General features: G+C 46.8%; 1 protein-coding gene across 8 annotated transcripts in view; it reads left to right on the plus strand.

Moving 5' to 3' along the window:
• myo1b (myosin IB) overlaps positions 1 to 21324 on the plus strand; it is a 93372-nt gene continuing 72048 nt past the window's right edge. For 2 of the 8 annotated variants that reach the window (XM_088605791.1, XM_088605797.1), the window contains exons 1-2: positions 2 to 319; positions 17869 to 18012. In XM_088605791.1, coding sequence (XP_088461917.1) covers positions 17878 to 18012 — 135 coding nt within the window. In that variant the 5' untranslated portion in view covers positions 2 to 319; positions 17869 to 17877. Of the gene's footprint in view, positions 325 to 1267; positions 1290 to 6669; positions 6790 to 17868; positions 18013 to 21324 lie in introns of those variants that run through there. The other 6 variants (XM_088605792.1, XM_088605796.1, XM_088605798.1 and 3 more) reach the window with 6 other exon arrangements.

The raw sequence follows: 21324 nt of genomic DNA on the forward strand, positions 1-21324 counted from the left end.
CTGGAAAAGGGGAGCTGGGAACATGGGCGTGTTTTGTGCTGAAGGTGATTAACATTGAGGGACGGCTGGCAGTTTGGAACAGTGAGTTGGAGCCACTCCCTGCGACTGTGGACTCGCTCTGCCGGGTCATCATCTTTCCGAGCTCCGTGGAAACCTAGAGCGCACGGGACGGGAACCGGATTAGTGAGGCATCGAAACGCACCACCGGACCAGCGGGAGAGGGGACCAGACAGCTCTGAAACTTGCTCATCATTTCGGGAATTTAAAAAAAAATCAACACGTTTTCTGGGAAAGAGGAGTAAGAGAAGGCTATAAAGAGGCAAGGTTAAACGTTATTTTGAAATCTTCGATGTTTAACAGAACTAAAAGCTTGCTGTAGCTTATACAATTGCAGTTTTTGTTTGTTTTTATACTTTTTTTTTTCCTGTTCAGAAAAAAAAACGTAGGTCTGTTCTTCCATTGATAGTTTCAGCGTGATTAACCTCGGTAGGGGCTCCTTCCAGTACAGGTCTTTTAGATTCGCTTGTTTCATTGTAATCACCCTGGGCAGACGAGCCGATGGGATTCAATTTGAGATGAAACCAATCGGTTGTGTCGTGGGTGCCGTTCACGGGACAGAATGACCCTGCTTGCGTCCCTGTTTCATGAAGTCGTTCACAGGGGACTGTGCGAGTACAATGACCCACTGCAATCACAGTGATTGTGTTGACTCGCAACAGAAGTCCCGAAGAAGTCGATTGTGCGTGCTTGCAGCGAGGGGTCGTGTTAGTTTTCTCAGGGTTATCAAGGCGCAAAGGCACAGTGCAGTGGATCGTTTTTGTGTTACAGAGAACGGCACTCAAAATTCAATAATCGAAGTATGTATATATATTGACTTCTGTTGTTGAATTCTGGGGCTTTGGGTGTTAACAATGGGATACCAGCTTCGATTGTTCTCTATTGGTTTCGCACGGCTTGATTTTGTCTTGTGTGTGTGTGTGAGGGAGAGAGCTCGCGTGGTGTTGCGGTTCTCGATGAAACTTTTCTCTCCGGCATCCTCCCAGGTTCAAGGCGCGCATTGTTCACACTTCTCGCTGTGCACACCCGAGACCAATCAGTTCGTACCGCATGGAAACTTGCCCCCACGATTTAAAACGCAAACCAGTCACAGGGTTGCTGTAAATATTTTTTTTTTCCCCCTTGGCGTGTGTTTCCCAGATTATGTAGGATTATATACTAGGGGAGTGATCCGGTCTGCTCTTCCACTGAACTAGGGCGATCCTGGTCCAATTATCCATTTGAGGCTAGAGGTGAGTCGGGAAGAGAATTATTAGAGAGATCTGTGAGTTCCGAAGTGTCGTCGGTACCCGATTTGATTTGATTTCTCGCCGCCTCACATGAGTATCCTGAAACAGTATTGAAAGGTCGCGTGTGTTGCATGTTCATATGCAGAATTGGGGAGAGAGAGAGAGGAGTCGAGAGCGTTCAAGTAGCGTTCTCATATGGGGAGGTGGAAGGGACGGATTTCTCAACACTTAAATGAAATTTAAGTGAGACCCACGTCAGCAAGATGTATTGCTCTAATAAGAGGCAAGTGCGACGCCCCAGGTGTGTGTCATTTGCAGATAATAATAATTGCTTACACTTACATAGCGCTTTTCTGGACACTCCACTCAAAGCGCTTTACAGGTAATGGGGACTCCCCTCCACCACCACCATCACTGGTAAAAGAAGTGGTGGAGGGCATGTCATTTCGGAAACAGTCCCTCAGAAAATGTGACGGGAGGGCGCGAGTCTTTTCACACGCAGAGCCCCCCACTCGAGAAACGCACCTCCGTGGACGGATATTAGTCTCTTTCGTTTTCCGTCGTGTTCTGTGCGAAATGTCCCGCTGAAAACTATGGCTGCGGCTCGGCGAAAGACATGCGGCTTATTGTGTAGCTCAAGTTCACGGAGGGGGACGCTGACAGCTTCAATCCTGTGCAAAAGGCAGCACAATAGTCGTCATTGTATTTGAACATTTAAATATTTAAGCATTTGATACAAACACTAAACTTCAACACCGTGTGTGGATTGCCACAACCAGTGGAAAATTGCTCAAGGCTATCTCTGTGCGCTGGTAGCTGAAGAAGAGAACGTTTTTAGTTTTTAGATTAACGAATGCGTTTTACTGCCTTCTTTGTGTGTCCTCCATCCCCTACTGCCCTGGGGGCAGTATGAAAGGAAACGGTTGTTTTTCTAACTCCTTGGTCATCTTTAAATAGCAGTGTTTCATTTGTTTGGAACATGAGAACCCAGGAAAGCTGACGCACAACAGCAGACCGCTGGTCTGTCCACTGTTGACTTCTAATTGATCGCAGATCTTAAGTGCAAAATCCTATCGCCACGAGTCCCGTTCCGCGATGAAGAAATGAACCTCCTAAACGTCAGTCTGACTTTGCTGAAGGGGACTTTGCTCGTACGTACAGTTAGGACATGGTGACAGATGAAAGGAGACTTAGAATGGTGTGTTTATTCAGGGGGGTTGTTTCTTATTACCGAGGACTTTTTGTTTTGGTCTCTCTTTTTTTTCCCCCCAGTGCCAGCACCAAACGTTTTCGAAAGTTTAAAAAAAAACATGCGTGTTAACATCTTGCGGTCGTTTTCAAGTTCTGACCACCGCTTCTGTCCTGTTGAAATGAAAACCTGTTGTTTCTGCTCCCTGCGCTCTGTAATCCGTGTCTCCTAATTAGATCCCGGCCTCTGTGTGCACTGAGGTAGCCGTGTGGGTTTGGAGAAGGAGGGCGAGCTGGTGGACATGGCTGCCCCTCTTGAGATACATCACAGATGAGACCATTTGCTCTCTACTTCCCTTGTGTTATTCTTGTTCTGTCTGCTCTCGCAGAAAAAGAAAGCAGATGGATGTTTTGGTTTTTTTTAAAAAACATTCGCATATCTCGCTGTGCATGTTTTAGGACCTGTTGCTTCCGCGTCGCCTGTATTGAGGTGTAGAGTTTAGATAAGACAATCCGCCACCTTTAGGTGTGTTTTTAAAAACGTTGTATGGGGGTTTGTAGTTTGGTATCGTCCCTGCGCCAGGCTTCTGGCTTTCTGAATTTCTCGTTTGGCTGGAATATGATGAAGGCTGAACAGGAGGAAAAAACAAATACCCACTGTGGGATAATCATAAACTGATCACCCTTTTCTAGCTTTATAGTCAGACATCTTAAGTTGTGAGAAATGATTTGCTTTAGCTTTTGAAATCAAAGACAGTGCAGAAAAAGAGTCTAAATAAGCAAGCAGATCAATGAACCCACCCGTGATTTAGGGCCCAGCTAGGAAGAACACCCAGCGGCAACAGTAGTTCCTGGTGACCAGGGACGAGAGCTACTGCTGGAGAGATACCATACTGGCCTCTTCATGGCATGCTCAGTCCAGCAGGTGTTATAGGTGTCAAGCCATTAAAGAACACTTGGGGAGATTTAATTGTGAACAGATCCATGTGACTTGTTAAATGAAGTAATTTATAGGTCACATGTAACAAAATTCTTCAGTTTTCAAGGGCAAGAGATCCTTTAATTGTGCAACTTGATTAATTGCAAGTATCTTCCAAGTGTTCCCTGTCCTATAGTCCTGTATCCTATATTCCATATTCCTATAGAATGACCTATATAAAACTCTGAACAAGGGCTCTGTAGGACCAGGGTTAGAAACGTTTGATGTAAGTAATATTTCATGTGGATTTCCCAGATGAGTTGCAGGACTGGCTTATGAGCAAATAACTAATTATTACGTGATTAATTGCCCAAATGAGTACTCCTGGGGGGGCTGACTGTCGTAACCGCACACAGGTTTGTGCGTAATGGGAGTTGTTCCCCTCTGCCTTGGGCTTGATGTGCACTTAAGCTGAACTCCTCAGGGAAAAGGAAGCTTTAGAAAGGACTGAGGTGAAAGCTTAGATGTTAATATTCCATTTCAGGCTCAGTACTGTGCGGATAAAAAAAATCATTTTCAAGCCAGTTTTCATTCCCCAAAGGCTGTGTGGTTTGGACAATGAACAGATTTGAGCTGCTGGGAACCCATTCATAGTTCAGAAAGTTTAGATAAAGTGCTTTTTTTTCCTTTGTGCACCTAAGATCCTGTATCGTAGGCATCATCACATTTTGCCTAAAATGCTGTGCTTCCCCTTAATCATTGCTTCACAAATGCCAAGCGATTAGCTGGGCTGTGTTGCTCAGCATCCAGCATATGTTCGAACATCATCCTTGGGGAGTAAATGTAAACTACTTTGGACGGCCTTGTCCACCTATCATGGTAAATCTGCGAATTGGCTCTTTCCACTATAGAGTCACAGGGGTCGTATTGGAGTGTTCTCTGTCTGTGTCTGCACTGAAATCTATACAAGGACAGAACCAAGGTTGCTAAAATGTGTGCTCATGATAAGGATTAATCTTAATTCGTAGGTGACCTTTGAATTGAAGCCCAAGGCAGGCCAAAACCCAATCCTGAAGATGTGTGTGTGTGCGAGAAGTTACTGCTAAAACCTAGTGACGGGGAAGAAAGATTGGTGTACAGGACCCTAGTTATAATGTTGCAGTTTATTCATGGGCTTGTGGATCCACTAATCAGGCCTTCTGTGAGCTTTTGGTCAGCATTGGACTCTTGACGCATGGCTGATTTTGTCATTGTATGCATTATTCATGATTCTGGGAATGTCCTGGCACTTCCAGCAGTACTTCACTGTGGACTACTTCTATAATCCCAATCCCAGAAAGGAAACGTACACTTCCTGTCTGTAGAAACTTTATTGATATTACAGCACGGCACTGTAGTTCAGTGTACCGGATATTGGAGAGGCCAAGAGAACTGGGAAATAGTATTGCAATTGAGGTTAAAGTATGTAAAGGGTTTTTCAGGATTGCGGAAGGATCAGCAAACGATTTAGTAAACCGTCTCAAACATAACTGGAATCCTTTAGCTGATGAAATGGCTCATGTATTACATGAATGTTTTACCCAGATGTTCACAAAGAAAGAAACTGACAGCATTCCTCAGGCTGACCTGGAGATACCAAGGTGTATATTTGTGCAAGGAAGGCAGACCTGTTAGAGGTACAAGAAACAGTTAAGCATCAGGACCTGACAGTATTCAACAGGTTGTACGTATGGAAACAAAAGCATTTAACAAGAGTCTTTCAGCACTCACTAAGGATATGGGTGATATCCATTGACTGGAAAAGTCTTGTTCAGTGAACAAAGTCAACATGGGTTTATCACAAATAGGTCTTGCTTAACTAACTTAATAGAGCTCATTAAACAAGAAATAAACAGAGTATATGATGTGGTGAACTGATATTTTGTGAAAACTCCAAAATGATTAATTATTTCAAGGTAAGGTATCCAAGGTAGTGCACATACGTTGACTGGGTTCTTGCTAATGTTGAGAGGAAACGGTACAGAAAAGGGGCAAATGCACAGGTTGTAGGGTTTTGTATTGGTACCATGGCTCTTCATTGGTCCTTAATGAAGTGTGGGGCCAGCAGGGGGTGCTCACCCTGCGGTCCAAGTGGGTCCTAATGCCCCAGTATAGTGACGGGGACACTATACTGTAAACAGGCGCCGTCCTTCGGATGAGACGTAAAACCGAGGTCCTAACTCTCTGTGGTCATTAAAAATCCCAGGGCGCTTCTCGAAAAGAGTAGGGGTGTAACCTCGGCGTCCTGGCCAAATTTCCCATTAGCCCTTTCCAATCATGGCCTCCAAATAATCCCCCTCTATGAACTGGCTTCATCACTCTGCTCTCCTCCCAACTGAGAGCTGGTGTGTGGGGAGTGTTCTGGCGCACACTGGCAGCTGTCGCATCATCCAGGTGGGGCTGCACATTGGTGGAGGTGGGGGGGATCCCCATTACCTGTAAAGCGCTTTGAGTGGAGTGTCCAGAAAAGCGCTATATAAGTGTAAGCAATTATTATAATTGTTGTTGTTGTTATTATTATTATTATTATTATTATTATTATTATTATTATTATTATTATTATTATTATTATTATTATTATTAAGCGAATGTCCAAACTCTCACACATTAAGTAAACGAGTCGACTGCGCAGATACCGCCAAAATAAGAGGGTTGGCAAACATTGTAGAAAATCAAAAAGGAAATTTTATTAGGCTTAATTTATGATTGCAAGAAAAAGCCTGGCAGGTGGTGTTCAATACAAAAAGTGCTTCGTCTATGAAGTGGGAAATGCCGAGCATGAGGAAGCAACTTTTTTCAACTACTTAAGTGTGCAAGTTAACACATTTGCTTCTAGACAATGTGAGGAAGCGACAAGGAAAGCAAACAAAGTCAGGATATATATTTAAAAGTGTCGATTTTAAATCGAGGGATGTTGTGTTAAAATACGCAGTGTAACCTTATTTTGTAACTTTAATTTTGTGATCCCCCCTCCCCCGGGGGAACTTGCAGAAAAGACGTTTCATTGCCAGCAATTACTGCTGCACGCTGTGTTGTTGTGCGTTTGATCAATAAACTTTGATAAATAGTAAGACCTGTCTATTTTATAGTGACAGTTTTGGTCACGAGGTCGGAAAGATTTTGCTGTTTTGGAAGAGCAACCAGATCGACTCAGGGCCTTCAAGCAATGTCCAGCACTGACGGGCTAAATCTTTTTCATCTCTAACAGAGTAGGTGAGGAGATTCAGGATACTCAAAATCATCGACAAAGTCACACCCGCAGGCTTCATCAGCATCATCGGTGAAACACGAACCGGTGGACTCGGGTGGAAACTGCAGCACTGTGGGCGGGAGGTGCTTCTTTACCCGAAGGCTTCTGTGAGTCTAGAACCAGTAACTCGGTCATGTTGTCCAAGCTGGCTCTTTGAGTTGTGTTAAGAAACAGCTGAGTGAGGTTCTCAGATCAGTTAGCAGGCAATAGAGCCAGATGGGTCAAATGACCTCCTCTCTGCCATTCCAGGCAGTTTGGTGGACACAGTTGGAAAAAACAGGATGTTACAGAGCGGGACGGTGGAGATTTTTGAAAAGCAGAAGCTATTTTGGTTGTTGCCAGATCTTTTAAACAAAATTTGTGAAGTTCAAAGTTATTACCGTTAGAATTGTCCTGGAAGAAAAGGTTCTTCACCATGTTGTCTACAATGCATTGGTATATTATCACAAAAGTCTGAAGTTTTGATTAAGAATAGTGACTAACTTTCAAGGAGCCTGTGGCTGTTGTCTTTAGAATTCCAGGTTCCTCAGCTTGCGAATAAACTATTGCAGATCTTATAGCCCTGCATTTCTCTGTGCAAGCTCTGTTAACTGTTCTGCGCTCAAAGCGGCACTCTTGAGTGTTTTGAAGTCCCATAATGAGACTGGCGTTGTGCTCTGCCAGCAGGTTGCTGTCGCCCCCTGCTCACATGTCAGGTATTCTGTACAGTAAGTGCTGTACTGCAGGCACTGGCTCCTGCACCAGTCTGAAGGTATGTGTGAAGTCACTTGGCACCCAGCGTCCTCCTGCTGTTGGAACAGGGCGCGTGCCAAGAGCTCTCCTCTCGCTGCCAGTCAGTCGGCGCGGTAAACCTGCTGGATGGCTCGAGATCAAGTGGCAGCTCCCAGGGCAGATTCTCATGTTTCTGTGTTTTGGTAACTTTCTCACAGACTTTCAATGGAGGTTGTAAGTGAGCTCTGCCGCACAGACAATGGCTTCTCTCTGCACACTGAGACAAAAACAGGGAGCTTTCTTCACATCAAGCATCGCGCTTTAAAAAAAAAAATGAGAACGTTTTCCGAAGCTTTTCGTGCTCCCCTTTTAAATTTATTGGCGATGAAAATGAAAGCAGTAAATCAAGTCAAATTCCATCTAATACGCATGATGAAGTGGGACCGATTTGGTTTTGTTCCTTCTGTTCTGCGATGTCATGTAAGAAGCGGATGCCTGCATGCTTTAATTCTTGCCAGGTTTGCGAATGCATTGTTTTATCAACTGTTTATTTTTTTTTGTGTGGATTCACACAAGGGACTATTGAATAAGCTATGGGCTTGATCTTTCTTCCAGTCATTCTTTCTGTAGGGGCCTCTGCAGACAGTAAATGACTGGGTCCGTACATCTTAGTGCTGCTGTTCACTCTCGTGTCGCAGACATGAACTGAAATTAGTTTTTCAAAAAGCTAATAGCTCATGGATGTGGAGGTTTTGTCATAGTCACTCCTCCAGTTAACATATCTGACATGTAAGGGGAAGATGTGCCTCATGCTGTAATGTGGAAAGTATGGTAAGCGTGATGAGTTTGAAAGTGCCCATTAGCATTGTCAGAAGGCCACTGGCACAGTGGTTGGTAGCACCCTTAGGCCTGTGGTGGTTCCCATGGCAATTTTCCTGAGAACACAAACCACTGCCTGTGCCTTTCCAGTGTGCTTGTGCGTCACGGGGCAGGCAGGGGCTGGGGTGTAGGGGCGGCGGCCATAGCAGAACCTTGCATCTGGACCTAGCGACGGGCAGCCCGGGTCTGGGAGGACTCCCATGCATGAAGCAGGTATTTCCCAGCTCGCACCCCTGCAGTGTCGGTTGGAGGCTTTTAAGCTGAGGTGGTGAAACCTGCAGCATCGCTTGCACACAAGGTCCTCACAGACTTGAACCCGCGGCGGGGTACAGGTGTGATCACCGTGGTAGGATAGCACAACCTGAAATCGGGCTGGCATGACCCATGACCTATCCCATGGCTTAGATCAATTACTTTTGTGCTCATATGTTGTCACCTCATTGGCTCCTGGGATTCACGTGCGATTCCACTAGGTGCTTTTCCGCCATGTAATTAAGATGAGCTAATGACTCTGTGGTGTGTGTGTGTGTGAGACTGAATTCTCTCCCCCCCCTCCAATCTAAGCACAGTCGGAGACTAATCCTTTTGATTCAGTCTCTGACTGCACTGCAAAATCACCACAGCTGTTCTATTCATGCCTTTGCTGAAATAATTGGCTGTAATTGGTGTAAACACAGCAATAGCATTGTTCCAGCGAGACTGTGCAAGACCCTCAAACATATTGCGAGGAGCCATGTGGCTAAGGGGGTTGCTCGCATCTGTTTATTGTATTAACGTTTATCTGATGCCTTTTGCAGGAATGTTTGTGTGTGGTGGATTACTTTTAAAAGATGAATCAGCCAGTGGAGGAGGGAGGGATTTTGCCACACAGTAGTTATTTTGCTGTCAAATCTCCATTCAGATGCTGTAACGCTGTGGAATTATGTTATTAAAGTAATATCGGTCTTGGTTCTGCCAGGTCACTCTGTGAGCCTCAGTGTGCTTCGCGCATGATGTAGCTGGACAGAAGCCGTATGGTGTCACTGACCGCAGACACTGGGCCTGAGGCAAGCTGACTCTCTCAGCTTTGCATTCGTGCAATCAGCAGGGCTTTTCAAGCCCAGCTGGCCACACGGTGCCTGGGGCGCTCAAGCCTGTCAGGGGGGTAGCGTGCAGGGGGACGAGGTGTGTTTGTGGCATGTGCACGTGCAACACCAGAGTCTTCAATTACGGGCTTCCTGCCAGGACATGGGATCAGAGAAACAATTTTCCACTCCAGCGCATCTTCCGTCTGCCTGTACCCCCCTGGGCCAGTGCCAGGTGATGTCGGGCTACGCAGGGCCTGGGAGGAGGGGAGCTCTGGGCTGGCTGGCAGACAGCACAGGACCTGAGCGAACCCACAGCTGCATCTTTGATGTCAGGAGCCTGATCTTTTCTGAGTGTGTATTATGCCGTGGACTGAAGATTTATCATTAGAGCTCTGTGTCCTTCAAATCTTCCTTCTTAGCTGTGCAGGGAATAGAGCTATTTACCAAGTGAACCCACAGCCTAGTCAAGGGGAGCCAGAATGTTTCTGAATTTGTTTCTCAGCAGAGCCCGTAATTACCCAATTCAGCCCATTAATTGTTGAATTGAATCCTTACCTTGTTCTTGAGAATCACTGTATGGAGATCTAAAGAAACTATAAACCCTGGACATAAGCTCAGCTTGTACCGCTCTACAGTAGCTGGAGGAGTGTAGAAGGGTGGCGGGAGGGGTTCCGTCTCTGCTAAATCAGTCTCTGGGGGTCACAGATTGTTCTCCTGTAACTAGTTTGGTGCCTGAGAGTCCTCCTGAGAGCAGCGTGGTGTTGAGGAGGTAGGAGTTTCTGATAAAGACTTGTTTGGTTTTAACCCCCAGTTGTGATGGATTTCTTCATATCTCGTGGTGAAGCCATTGCCGTACCGCAGTACAGGCCAGAGACAGGCTACCTGTCGCGATTGTGCAATTGCTATGATGTCATGTTCTGTTACAGATGATCGGGCGCACATTCGTCCTAGAATAAAACCGGTTAGTCCGAGCCACAGGCTGTCCTGCTTTTCGGAGTGGATCTTTCCTGGGGTAGAGGCAGGCCTGTGAACCCTCCACCCCCTAATCTCTCACTGTCGCCTCTGGAATGTGAGATCTGGAATGTGATGGGGGGTGTGTGTGTGTGGGGGTTTTTTTTTTTTTTGATAAGTGAGGAGTTAAGAAGGAGCAACTGTGCCGGTGTCAGTCTGGGGCTTCCACAGCGACTGGGAATGCAAGCTGGTGCCAGCAGTCGTTTGCATATCAAACCTTCAGGTGTTTGTTTAACAAATTTAAGATCAAGCAGCTGCTCTTGTTATTGGCAGCACAGGCTCTTGACTGTTTGTGTGGGCCAGCGTAGCCACAGCAGACAGCAGGGGCTGTGCTCACAGGCTGCTTGCAGGGCCTGGGTGAACAGGGTGTGCTAAACCCCACATGAAGATAAGCTAAGATTACCCCAAGGCAATAAGGGCAGTAGGTCTTCTATGACCTCCGATCTACAACGGGCCTGTTGTTGTGAAGTAGTATATCCCTGACGTGAGTGAGTGGCAATAACTCAAAATGCATCAATGAAAAACCTCCCATCTCTTTTCTACACTGTTTCACGGTGGCATGTGCCGTTTCTTTTTGCCTTGCGTGTCTCACCTCGTTCCTGTCACAAGCATGTAAATCCACCTTCATCTGCCTTGAAAACTATAAAGGGGTGTCCTGTGCAGTCCTGTTGTGTCTGTGGAGTATAAATATAGAGTGCCATTGTTCTCGGGGAACTGGTGGTTTGAGATCTGCATCGGTGAGACGCCGCGGCTAAGTTTGTACTGAAGTCGTCAGGATCATCGCAGAAACCAAATCCAGCTGCCATGTGGAACAGCAGTATACTTCTGCATATGGGCGTGCCTGCAGTATTTGTAACAGCTGACATACGTCCAGTTACTATGATATAGCAGTTTTTTAAACAGTCAATTTAAGGTCCAGTCTGACTTTGCAGAAAATGGAATGCTTTGCTTGGCTAATGGGAAGGGCACTGAAAGGAAAGAGGTTTGCCGAAGTGCCAGCGCGCCTTGCTGCGAGATTGGTCTTCTAGCATTGCGGATGGGCAGAGGGCTGGAACGAGCTCGCTGGCGTGTGAGTACTGGGCGCGGTTCTGAAGGCGGGAGGGTTTTGGGTGCAGGTGTGTGGGGAACTGTCATGCCTTTAGCTGCAGGAGACTCTATAAAGCACTTCTTCCCTTCTGACCCGGTCGGACCAAGGGGTGGGGACTCAAGGCAGAGGGGGGTGAGGGAGGGACGGTGGGGTTCAATACCAGGGTAACCAGATACACCAGATCGTTGCCTCCAGGGTTACAGCTTCCTCTGGCCAGCTCTCCAACCCATACAGATCTCCGCCCGTGACCCACACACACACACACACAGGACGCGCGCTTTGTTATACAAATAGACTCGCTATTCGGATTTGAATAAAATAGCTGAGCCTAACCTCAGCTGTCCCTTTAGAGCAGAAGCATGAGAATTGTTTTTTTACCGTCATGCCTCTGAATTGTTAGCTGCTGAAGAGCTCCCAGACCTCCGCTTTCATGTGTGTGCTCCGTGACAACAGCGAGGTAGAACTAGCCCACTCACAGCCCACGCCTCTTACATATTTTAAAGAGATAATTCACGTTCAAAGAGCTCCACTGGCATGACCGATGAATTACAGTGCGGGCAAAGCAGAAACGATGAACACACCATTTCCAGTACAAACATTATCAGACACTTACATACTGTATATCATTGTAATAAAGCACTGTTGAGCTCTAGAAAGCTGCTGCACAGAAATACAGCATCCATTGAATTCTGAGGTCACTTAGACGTCCCTCCCAGCAAAAGCCTGGTAATGGCATTATTTTTAGGAGAGGTCCGATTAGCAGTGGTCAGTTCAGGTTTTTAAAAGAAAAAGTGAAGGGTTGATATTCTGGTTACGGTAATGGAGATAGTGGAACCAGTGATAGCTGGTTTTATCCTTTCTGTTTTCTGACCTCACTGTGGTGATCAAGGGTCCAAGCCTCTTCTCGGATTTGTGATGGAGGAGGAAACTCTCAGCAGTGGGATAATTTCACTTCAGTTTAAATCCAAAGTGCAGCTGGAAACGGAAATGAACATGTGGCCCTCATCCAAGAAAAGTGGGATTTATACCTTGTTTTTGCTCTAGTATGGAAATATAGGCTAAAGCTGCCTTCTGGAGCCTTTCCAGTTTCAGTTTCATTTGCTTGTTTGAGACCAGTTTTGGGTAATTTATGAATATTGGATTTTCGTTAACACAGAAAGCTCCTTTGTCTTTCAACGGACTTTCTAAAAATGTATCAGGATCAAATTTAGAACTTGTAATTTTTTTGATGATGTATTATACACAGAAAAGTGTTAATATCTTAAATGAAGGTAGCAATATATATTTAGTTATTAATGCATTCATCTATGTCAAAGAACGTATGGAGCAAGTTTTAGCATCTGGCATGGCTAAACTAGCATGATTCCCTTTTCCCGTGTGCGTGTGCTTTGTCTTGGCATGTCAGGGAAAGCACGAACACCTTGATTATTCTATCTTTGTGTTCAGGGTTTCTGAACGGATTTACAGGGTTATTGTAACCCATGGTACATCATTTTATAGGGCACACTGATCTTGTTTTAGAAAACCACTGGTATTGGTTACAAGATCTTCTCAAATTCACATTCCCAGCATATGGTCAACAACATTTTTATAGCCTGACTCTTCACTTGATTCATCTGATAGTCATGATACCACAGATCTTTTACATCTCAGAACTCGGATCCCATTAAACAAGTTTTCCATCTCAAGGAATTGTGCTGTAATACTCTGCTTACGATATTAGTTAACATGACCAGGCAATTTCCTCATATGCTACGTTTAAATAGCTCTAAGTACTTTCTGAATCTTTGTGGGAGGCTCCGTAAAAACACTTGGGAACAGAGTATAGACCATCGTGAAACCCTGCTCGGTATAAGAAGACCCGCAGGTTCAGATTTAGTGTCTGTGCTTGGCTGAGAAGCCAATCCTGTGAAGCCACCATCTGTGGGATTATGCCTGAATGCCTGTAAAGGGGAACCCACTTTGTCAAGAATCAAAGTGACATTGAAGGGGGAGTCCTCCATTCCTGGGCTGTGATCATCAGGTGGGCTGGAAGCAGAATGTCCTTATTCTGGGCTTTGGTCTGGTGTCCTCAATAGGAGCTCCCAGGAGGCGCAGACAGTACAGGCGCCCGTCGATCTCTGTGGTCCCAGGTTCGAGTCCTGGGCATGTCGCATGATGATCGCCACGGAGCTGGGGTGGGATTAGTCGGACAGGGCCCTGTGGGCTGTCGGCACCTCCGGCAGCTTCCAGAGTGCCTGCAGTTGTGTGGTAGTGCAGGTGAGGGTTCCCCCAGCCGGTGTGCTTCCTGGGCTTCCTGTGACGTGTCCGAAGAAAAGGGGCGCAGAGGTGGGAGTGGCGAAAGACCCTGCCCACACTTCCAGATCCTCACTTTCATGAGGGTAAGGGGGGTTGTGAGCCTAGAAGTGAGCTCGCAGCGCAGAACTCGCCATGTCACCTGGAGGCAGCCAGTTCAAATCCGGACTATGCCTCCAGCTTTTGTAGGTAAATGGCAGTTCACAGTGGGGTTTGCAGACAAGTGGAGGACTATAGAGTGCTGAGATCTAGGTGGGATGGGAAGTGATGGGGATTGTCTGGCTCACGGTCGGGAGGCGATTCTGAATGATGATAGTAAATCTGTATTTTCCGTTCTGGGAGTGCAAATCGACACAAACTTTTTGTGACTAATGCAGAATCCAACTGGGGGATCCTGAAAGAGAAAGCTAGGTGACCGTGTGGTGTTGATTAGCTTGAACCCACAAAGGGAAAGCAGGATGATGGCCCATTCTCATTTTTCAACAGATTAGCCAAACCTTTTTTAATCTAGGCAGCCCTGGGGTCATGACCTCTCCACCCCCAAGTGTTAATTAAACGCCTACCACACATTTTTGTTTTCTGCATTCAGTGCATTTGTTTTTGCAGCTTTAGTTGCATGGAACATTTATATTTTTAAGTGGTGCACATTTAAATTACATTTAAGATGAAAATTTATGTATAATGCTAAATACCTGACATGGATAACTGCTGGCGTCTGCTCTGCAGCAATGGATGCAATTTCATAGCATGGCTTTTCTGTTTATAATATAATCCACAATATTTTTATCCCCAGATAATGATAAAGCACTCTTCTCTATTGGTTCTAATGTGGGACCGTTCTATGCACTTCTTTATGTGGTTATATCACATCCTAGAGAGTAACTACCTTATCTAGGGCACCAGTCTGCTAACCCTGTTGTACAGCAGATAATCACAGTACATTGGGAAGATTGAGCTGGCTTTGGGTTTGCCAGTAATGCCAGACTTGGATCTTTTAGGGGTGGATATATTTCTGGAATATCTGTGATAGAAACTAGACTACAGTTTGGTTTGAAGTAAATGAAATCGAAGAGGTTTGTTTGCACTGTGGTGGCAGTACATCCCGGTGATGAGTGATGAGTGAAACAGGAGCTGTATGGGTCTGTCTGTAACTCTTCCATCCCGCTGTTAAAGTGGAGGGCGTGAGATGTTTTCTACACCTGTGATTAGCGACACATTTCACACGAATGAGTTTCGAAATTGCTTGGCACAATTTCACGTGCGTCAGCAGGTCTTTTTTTTTTCCTCTTCTGCATAACCGTTTAACCTCTGCTCCGTACTTTCGCTCCAGTTTGCGTTTTCCTCTCTAAGGAACGATTTTGTCTGCCTTGAGTGGGAAATTGTGGCGGTTAAATATGGGCCAGGGTTTCCGGGGCCTCCCTCTGGCTGGTGTGTGTGTGTGTGTGTGTGTGTGTGTGTGTGTGTGTTGTCTGTGCTTCGGTACCTTCCTCTCCTCAACCCACCGGCGTTTATCTGGGAGCAACAGTTAAAAGGGGGAAAAGGCAAGCAGGCCGATACCTCGCTCGACACACCTGGCCAGTCCAGTTTCCAGGGAGGGAGAAAGGAGCTGGGGCCGGTCCCACCTCGGGCCTGGAATCGGAAATCGCAGCTTCAGTGTGGGAGGCTTGTGTTGTGCAAGTCTTTCCTGGAGCTGCTGTGGAAGATTTCCTCTCGAAAGCGGGGCCCATGTTGCCAGCCGTGCAGGTAGCGGGGAGGGTTCGGAGCCGGGGGGGTTAAGCTCCTGACCTCCTACCCGTCTCCTGATTTAATAATAATAATAATAATTGCTTACACTTATATAGCGCTTTTTCTGGACACTCCACTCAAAGCGCTTTACAGGTAATGGGGACTCCCCTCCACCACCACCAATGTGCAGCATCCACCTGGATGATGCGAAGGCAGCCATAGTGCGCCAGAACGCTCACCACACATCAGCTATCAGTGGGGAGGAGAGCAGAGTAATGAAGCCAATTCATAGAGGGGGATTGTTAGGAGGCCATGATTGATAACAGCCGATGGGGAAATTTGGCCAGGATGCCGGGGTTACACCCCTACTCTTTTCGAGAAGCACCCTGGGATTTTTAATGACCACAGAGAGTCAGGACCTCGGTTTTACGTCTCATCCGAAGGACGGCGCCTGTTTACAGTATAGTGTCCCCGTCACTGGGGCATTAGGACCCACATGAGCCGCAGGGTGAGCGCCCCCTGCTGGCCCCACTAACGCCTCTTCCAGCAGCAACCTTAGTTTTTCCCAGGAGGTCTCCCATCCAGGTACTGACCAGGCTCACACCTGCTGAGCTTCAGTGGGTTGCCAGTTGTGAGTTGCAGGGTGATATGGCTGCTGATTTAGCTGCCTTTCAGGTCAGGGCAGGATGGCAGGCGGCGTTGCTATGTGAAAGCATTCAGTTGCTATGCTGCCTCCACACCACGAGCCAACCGCTGCCATGCAGGAGAGAAGCCTTCCCCCCCAAAAGCTGGTAGGAGTTCTTGGTTATTGTTGCGACCTCAAGGTGCGGCGAAGGGCATCAGTCACTGATCCGTTCTCTTGCTGTTCTGGTGTGGGAGATGCCCCCCTGGGCGGGGGTGCGGGGTGTGGGGGTTTCACCTCTCGGCCTCCACGACAAGGCAGGGGGCTGGCCAGCCCTGAGATTAACGGCGTCAAACTGCGGCGAACGCGAATGGGAGAGGGCGCCGCGCGTCTCTGTGATAAAGCCCCGCTCCAGCGCTGCCTGCTGCAGGTTAGCAGGGACAAAGCAAACACCGGTGTGCTTCCAGGAGCTGCAGGAGCTCTCGCAGTGCAAGCTGAGATCATGCAAAGCCCTGCCCAAAGGAGAGAGAAAATAAATACTCTCTGCTTTTAATCCTGCACAAAGAAAAGCTTTTGTAAAACAGACATTACACCCCATAGTCTAGCTATAAGGCAAGAATTTCTGTCAGAACTAGAATCTCTTTATCAGGTTTCCTAATTGCAGTAGCGTTTCTGCAGCTCTATAGGTGCTCGTTAACCAGATATGGGAGTTTTATGACGCCTAACTGGCTAATACTCTTGATGAGAAGTCCAGCCCTCCCTGAGTAGTAGTATGTTTTCCCATTAACAGAAGGACACCTGTTAGAGACACAAAAGCACTGTGATTTCTGTGGCTCAGTTACTCCCATTGGCCCAGGTAATCTATCCCCCCCCCAGGACCTTTCAATGCACAATACTGCTCTACTGGGTAATGATGGGCTCCTCCTTCCTGTATCCCTGTCTGTTATCTGTTACAGTGTCCACTTTTATAGGGGAGACTGAAGAGCGCTGATTCAGAAATCATCCGCTGTGTTCAGAACAGAGAGACGAGCACAGAGCACTGTGTATTGGAATGAAGGGGCTGGAGGGCTTGCTCAGTCCCAGATGCTAAACCAGTAGGGTTAGAATTCTGAGGTCATGTGGGGAAGGGGCTGCCGTTTCTGCCTGCTGTCCGTCACCTGGGACGGAACAGGAGCTGTCCTGGTCTGCATCCTACATGGGTTGCCCAGGGTGCACTCCCTCCTCCTCTGATACAGGAGCGAAACGGCACTGGGCCTGCCCCGTATTTCTGTGGAGTGTACAGCATGGTCATTGATGTTGGTCTCTTAAGTAACTATAAACGGAGATGTTTAGATAATTTAGAAAAAAAACACCTCAATGATTTTGCTATATCTTGGAGAAATGGTGATGGAATTCTTCTCCATTGCTGGAGTCTCTCTGTCAGAGCTGGAGATCGGGATAAATAACTCCGTCACGGTGCCCACGGTTTCCAATTCTGAACAGCAGAGAGTCTCATCAGGCGCACACCAAGGGTTCTCAAACGTGCCTGACCCCTACTTGTGCAAACATCCCGCTGTTGACACTGTTTTCATCTGCGTTCAGAACTAAAACAGCCATTGCAGTCTCAGACAGTTACAAATCCGTTGCTGCTGTTGAATAGTAGTTTAGATAATTACAGGTGGTCTCTGTTGCGCCGCAATAAGCAGGTTAATGCCATAGTTGATGGTCTAAGGTCTAAAAAGGTAGCTGCAGGGTGTGAGTATTGCTTTTCTGCTTTATTTAGTTTTAATTGTGTGTTTGGTTCTTTCAGGGGACAAAGATGTCCAAGATGGAGGTGAAGACATCCCTTCTGGACAACATGATAGGAGTGGGGGATATGGTGCTGCTGGAACCACTGACCGAAGAATCCTTCATCGAGAACCTGAAGAAGCGTTTTGACCACAACGAAATTTATGTGAGTTTCTCCTCCTTATTTATTGATCTGCCAGTGTGGAACATCAGACGTTCAGATCTCCAAAGAACAGAGATGATGCTTTGTACAAAGCAGTGCTTCTTCTGCCTGAAAAATTCTTTGCTGTGTAAATCATGCCGCCCAAAAGCGTCACCTCCTTGTCATGCATTTGTACCATGTGGTCTCATTTAATTTGGGAGTCAATTAGTTGCTATTTGGTAAATCCATGTCTTTTCAGTACAGCTAATACATGACATCAGGAGATCAGGCTGAATTGGTGATGATCAGTTGCTCTGTGTGCCACTTGTATCTTTCTTATTCTTGCTGACTGACCCCATTTGGGTATGAATATCCTGCTTCCTTGCTTATTTTCCCAATGCTGGCATTTTGTTTTACCTAAGTTACATTTCGTTTTCTGTAAGTAAACCCTTTTTATTTATTTTATTTCTGAGTAATATGGAACATTTGTCTAGGATACCTGCCACAGCGCATTCCCAGCCATGGCGGTCTTATACTCAATGTAAAGGTTAAAGGTTAATAAATCGGTATTTTTCTGCACACTGAGCAATTTACTTGTGAACATCTCTCTATATGCAGATGCCGGCTAAACGAAAGTCAGTTCATTGTGATGTCATCCTGGCTTCTCCACAGGGATCTCCGTGTTAGTGGTTGAACACCTGGCGGTCATGTTCCCATGACTCACCTCTGCTGTGTTCACACCTGCAGTGGGCTACTGTGTCATCCCTGGCAGAGGATGCCAGTTCTGGGCGGGTCCATGTGTCCTTGCAAGGGGTGTCAAGGAAAATGAGGAGCCAGGCCCTCGAGCTGTAAGGGACTGGCCTGGCAGTGCAGTCCAGGATGGTGATAGCCTCTCTGCATAGCGCAAACATAGTGCTAGCCAAAACACTGGTATTGTCATTGGCTTGTAATTCTGCATTCTGGGATGATCAGCTACATGATTCACAATGATATGGCTGGCAGATTAGTGATATGCTGACTGAGCTGAGTTAGGCGTAGCTGACAACATAGGGGGAGACGCACTGACTGATGTAATGAGCAGCAGAAAGGCCCAAGGCCGCCAGTTAGAGCAGTTCTGCCAGACCCTTACTTTCAGGTGTCCGTAATGGTCATGCCTGCTGTACAGCAGGGCACAGAGGTGGAGAGGTGGCGCATTGCTGGCTGACCAAACCCCGTGCCAATGGACACTGACCACTTCAATGTATTCATTCTTCGCACAGTGCAGTTTCTCCCTCCATCAGCCGTCAGAGGGATGGATCCTTCTGTTAAAGCTATGCTACAAGTACAGGGTGCATTGTGGGACTACAACCTAGGATGGTCAGTGCACACAGACAGTTTAGAGACACCAGTGCACCTGGTCTTTGGAAGGTGGGAAGAAACCAGAGCACCCAGTGAACAGCCAAGTGAACATGTGGAGTGCGCGCAAGCGGAAGCTGCACTAGCCACAGTGCCACTGTACATCAGCCCAACACAGCTGATGAAAGGAAACTTTCACATTGCTACATCCTCTTCACAGATAGCTGCCATTATTATAATTTACATGAAAGCAATTTGAACTGGTCTGTTCTCACATCTAAGCATCTAAGCTCTCAGGCAGGTATGAGGCCCCAGGCAGAGAGGAAGCCACAAAGGGAGATAATCTCATGGGGATCTCGCCCTTAACACGCAGCCAGGAATCTTATCCCCGTGGGGAATGTTATCACACCAGGTCATCAAGGACTGTTTACATTGTATACCACACCAAGCTGTAGTGTCTCTCTGTTCAGCCACAGTGTACCTTGGGGTCCCTTCAGTAAGTAAGTGCTACCACTGAACTGCACATGGTGATCATAAAACATAATTAATAACTGCAACAAATTTAGTTATAATCAAAATGTTCATTTTATGTTCATGTACTGTAATGTAAAATAATATTTTATTGAACACAGATGTTGTAGGTCAATTCACTAAGCTTATTAACAGCTGTTATCATTAGTGAACAGTTACAGGATGTGACTCATGCTGTACACCAGGTTACGGGGGTCTCTTGTGGGATCGTCTCGCCCCGTTCTCCTCCTGGAGCCTGTTCACTGGCCTATGAGCCCTTGATGCTGCGTATCATCCCAGCTCATCCCCCCCAGATTGTTCAGTGGGGCTCAAATCTTGAGTGCAAGGATCCACAGCATAACTTTCACATTCTCATCTGGCAAGAAAGCCATTGTTGGAACCAGCAGGGGAACTTGCACTGTCCTGCAGGAATGCTGTCATGTCAGGTCCTCACCAAGGCCTGATCAGTCCAGATTATCCAGTCTGCTATCCATCAGTCCCCACAGCTGCTGTTCAGCAGCGACAGTAGAGATTCTCCCAGAGTGCGACATGCTCTTGTGCTCCTTGTGGTGTCAGCAGGGTGGAGGGGAAGTTGGCTCTGTCCACAGAGGAAAGGGAGCGACAGGGAATAAAGCCATGAGAAGCAGCTCTGTCTTTCGCCCTCACTCTGGTGTCCTGTTGACACTCTTCCCGCACTCTGGAAGCCCTGGAACATTCAGCCCGACTTATAAGAGAGGTTATACAAGACGTGTTGCATTGCACTGATTGAAGTGGTAGATAATCTAGCATGCTCATGCGAGACCGAGCCGTTTCTCTGTCTTTGGTAAAGTAGCCTTCATTCCTGCATTATTCTTCAATAGGAGGCCTCATACCCTCAAGCACACTGTACCCCAAGTAGCTATTATACCTCTGGCTCCAATTAGAAGTGGCTTTAGGCTGCAGCGATTTAGAGAACGGCAGTCATTTGGTGTGAAGCAGGATTTTTCTTGTTTTGGGTTCTGTTGTTGAAGATATTATAGTACAGGGACCTGTAAGCAAGAAGGCCAATGGAAATGGAACATATCAGTTGATAAGCGTGGCCTGTATTCTATGATGGACTCGTTCTGGTGTGTAAGTGAGGTCAGTGTTGTAAGGCAAATTCAGCCATCCTCGTTGCCAGATGTTGTGTAGACAAAGGCACGACATTAAAGTTCAGGAACTGGGTTGGTTTATTATTCTACACACAGAACTCTTCGCGGGCCAGCACCTAAGATCCGGTCTTCTTTTGCGTGCCCTACACCCGAACACTGCGCAGTAACTGTGGCAAATTCAACATTCACTCGTACCAGTCAGGACAGCTGGTACAGAGCTGCTGTGCTCCATCTCTAGGGCTCCTCTTCGCACCGGTAGAGGTGCGGAGGCTCTGTGGCTGGAAGGTTGCTGGTTCGTATCCCACGGCCGGCAGAGGAATCCTACTCCGTTGGGCCCCTGAGCAAGGCCCTTCACCCCGAT

Source organism: Lepisosteus platostomus, chromosome 14 (assembly GCF_059453375.1).
Source record: "Lepisosteus platostomus isolate fLepPlt1 chromosome 14, fLepPlt1.hap1, whole genome shotgun sequence".
In the NCBI taxonomy this organism is placed as follows: domain Eukaryota; kingdom Metazoa; phylum Chordata; class Actinopteri; order Semionotiformes; family Lepisosteidae; genus Lepisosteus; species Lepisosteus platostomus.